The 3,483-nt window shown below is 53.2% G+C and overlaps 1 protein-coding gene across 1 annotated transcript; it reads left to right on the top strand.

Moving 5' to 3' along the window:
• Nucleotides 1-286: 286 nt before the first annotated feature.
• Nucleotides 287-2,382, top strand: VOLCADRAFT_95228 (uncharacterized protein; the record flags this gene model as incomplete). The annotated part of the gene is made up of 4 exons (XM_002954397.1): nucleotides 287-421; nucleotides 519-929; nucleotides 1,413-1,508; nucleotides 2,155-2,382. 4 exons carry the CDS (start codon nucleotides 287-289, stop codon nucleotides 2,380-2,382), a joined length of 870 nt encoding a protein of 289 aa, XP_002954443.1.
• Between the last annotated feature and the right edge of the window lie 1,101 nt (nucleotides 2,383-3,483).

Below are 3,483 nucleotides of genomic sequence, written 5' to 3'. Positions count from 1 at the left end.
CTGCGATTGTGTCTGCTGAGCGTTGAGCAGCCGGCCTGGACCGCGGACTTGGCGGCCGAGCGAGCTCGTCAGTACTAGCAGTTTGCAGTCAGGCCCCTGGTGCGACTCGAGGGGGCATGTTGGTGTGAAGGGGGTGTGCCGTGTCGCCCCGTGGCCTGCGAAAGGCCCCACGTCAGGCTGTTATGACTGGCGGCTGTCAAGGTGCTAGAATACTGACAGGCCGCCCGTCAGGACAGGCTACCTTAAAGCCCCTGCTGTGTGTCGGTAACAGCACCTCAGACTCAATATGTTTACGCCCAAGCAAGGGGCTATCGGTGGCAGGTCGCGGACCTCCCGACTACATGTAACGGCCAATTACTCTTGGCCGTGTCTGCTAGGTCCCAGAGAGACACCGTCTCTTCAGCAGTACATGCACAATGTGGTGCGAATTTGGCGGGATTCTTTGGCTGCAGCGGGCAAGGGTCACAAGTGTCCCTCGCCCCTTGCTCTCGGCCCACAAGTTTTTTCCCCTTTCCCAGACAGAGCGTCCTTCACGTCCGGGTGCGCGAGTACTACCGTATTTGGATGATTTCCTAATCATGTTTACTTCCGAGGAGCAAGCACGTTTTTGCGCGCGCTGGGTGCGTGAGATGATCGAGTTTTTGGGTTTGTCATGTCATCCCACCAAGTGCCAGTGGGAGCCGTCGCAGTCAGTGTATCACTTAGGCATTACTGTCAATACGGCAGCTGGTGTGCTTGAGGTGCCTAAGCAAAAGCTCGCCAAATTGTGGTGGCTGGCGATCGGGTTGCGGATCACGGCAAAGAAAAATCAGCGTCTGGTGCAGAAGTGCGAGCTGGCTAAGTTTTGTAGTTTTGCACAGAGCATCAAATTGGCCCTTACTCCAGCTCTCTTATTTCTCCGCAATTGTTACGATGATGTGAAGCAACCGGTTGGTTATCCTGGTCGAGTGTGCTTGCCCCATGGGTCGTTACGTGACCTTGGGTGGTGGGCGGACATCCCTACCCACCAATGCTCGGCGGCTATTCACCAGGGTCCTGCTGAAGTTGAGCTTTCAGTGGATGCATCGCGCCATTCGTGGGGCGCGGTCCTGCATGATCGTGTGGCGCGCGGTTATTGGTCGGCACCAGAGCTCTATGAGCACGTCAGTTGGAAGGAGTTGCACGCTGTCCATCCTGCATTAGAGTCCTTTCTTCCGTTCTTTCAGCAGTGTGGTGTCTTAATCAGTGTGGAAAACACGTGCACTCAAGCAGTGCTAGGGTGTCTTTCCTAGTCGTGCCGTACTGGACGGCCCAACCTTGGTGGCAACAGTTTATGGAGTTGGCGGTTGACCTTGTGTTCCTGCCTTCGAATACGGAGCTGTTTGTGCCGGATGAGGGAGGGTCGAGCACCTATCTACCCCCCTTCCTGGCAGGTCTGGCAGTGCGGGTGCAGTCGTGGTGTGGGCGCTTTCACATGGCACTCGGTCGGTCAGTGTGGCGCTGCAATTGCGGGGTCGTGTGCCCCCGAGGTGCGCTTTCCTAGCATTTCATGCCCCCCCTGGGGGCTCATAATATCTTGTAGGGGCAATGGGACCTCCAATGAGGTAGCGCCTTAATTGCATATTGTGCAGGGGAGCGGACACGCAGTTACGACGAGTGAATAGGAAGGAATTTGTTGTGCGAAGGTGTGCGCTCGGAAGGCACCGTGCAGGTAGTTGGTTTTTTCATCGTGTTGTGTCACCAGCGATTGGAATTCCCCTGATTTCGGTGCGGTTTCGCTTTGTTTGATATCCGATGGTACCGCCGGTTCCAACACCGCTGGTTCTGGACTAAGTTCGAGTACTTCTTTTGGCGCTGAATGGGTTCGTGTGTCTCCATTTCGCGGCCTTGTGTTTGTTGTTTGTCGTGTTAGGTCTGTGTCTTTTCTTCGTCCGTTTTCTCTGCTGTCGGTGACCTGGGTGCGTGGAGCGGTCATTGTTGCAGACCCGGTGTTTCAGTTCAAGCCCCTAGTTTTGGCCGCTTGGTCACCCCTGAGCGGGCACATGTTTTGGCTTCCTATCGCCCTTCCTTCAGTGGGTGTCCGTCAGCAACTGTTGAGTGATCCGTCGCGTCGGTGGCAGTGGGTCAGTCTGTTGGCGCTTTGCGTTTATCTTGTTCCCTCTTTTGCCTGCGTAGAGGTGGCGCGTCCGCCGCCCCTGCTGCTGGGGTGTCGTTCGGAGGTCTTTCGAGGCGTTTGGCTTCGGGAGTTTCGGTGTGCGTGCCTGTCTGGCAGCTCTCACGTCTTTGGCCCTCTTGCGGCTCGGCACGAAGCGCCGTGGTGGTTCAGTATTTCAACCGTTAGAGGAGGTATCTTCTCCTTTGGCATTTGTCTCTGACGCAACAACTTATGCGAGCTTGCGTTAAGTAAGAGGGTTTGTTGGGAGTTGGGAGTAAGTTGGGCGTAAGGCCCAGTGCAGCCCGTGTCCTCAGGGCAGTAATTCATTGCGCGCATTGCACTAATAAGATTATCTTGAATTTGTTGTTTAGCGCGTATGCATTTCTTATACTCACGCTGATCCTCCAATGACGACAGTGTAAGGTAAAGCCCAATGAATTAGCATCTTCATAACAAGAATCTGTCTTTCTTCCTCTATAATGGCGCACCATTCATTCGCAGGCAAGCAGGGGAAAGCAGGAAAAGGGGGACTAGACGGCACCGGCAGTAAGTGGCCATCATGCAGGTGCATACACTGACATTATGCCTTGCCATTTTACATTCCAAGGACACGAGCAGGAGAATCGCAAGGAACAGGACAAGCGCAAGGATGGTGGTAAGGATATGAACAAGATTCGGGCTCAAACGGGACGTGGCAGGCCACGTAGCGGCCGTTCGGAGGTATGAAGCCTCTGGTTGTAAGACCATGGCTATTAACTAAATGTTTTTTATTGCCTTATTTCGAGGCACGTTATGCTGGTGTCACACCTACAGCCGTCATTGTACGTAACATGCTCACAACTATGTGTTCCTGCCTAAACAATGATTTTGTTGTGATCCTTTCATATGCAGATATATGCCGTCGTTCGTGAAGATGACACCAGCGGAGGCGAGGATTGAGCGCTCTTATAAGAAGACAATAGTGGTACAGTTACATGCGCTTAACATTTGTGTGTCCATTTTTTCTGACGTTAGACTGTTGGACCCTTTTCCATGGTAAGAGTTGCTGGCTGAGTCGCATCGGTCATGTTAGGATTTGCTTGAATTCGTACCTGTCATTCAGGGATAGTTCAAATGTATGAAGAAAGCAGTGGGTGCTGTGGTTGACAGCTGTGAACCTGCAGGTCATGTGCAACGGCGGTGCACTTTGCACATTGTACAGCTCGTGTACTGCTATTGTAAAGCTTTTGTATTGCACGGTTGGCCGTACAGTTCGCAGTCCCGCACGCAAGTCGCAGTCACTCGCGTAAAATTCAAATGGTAGCACATGCATTCGCAGGATTCGCAGTCGCGTATGCCATTCGCAATCC

Source organism: Volvox carteri (genome assembly GCF_000143455.1).
Source record: "Volvox carteri f. nagariensis unplaced genomic scaffold VOLCAscaffold_42, whole genome shotgun sequence".
NCBI classification, from domain to species: domain Eukaryota; kingdom Viridiplantae; phylum Chlorophyta; class Chlorophyceae; order Chlamydomonadales; family Volvocaceae; genus Volvox; species Volvox carteri.
This window is presented reverse-complemented; position numbering and strand designations above follow the sequence as displayed.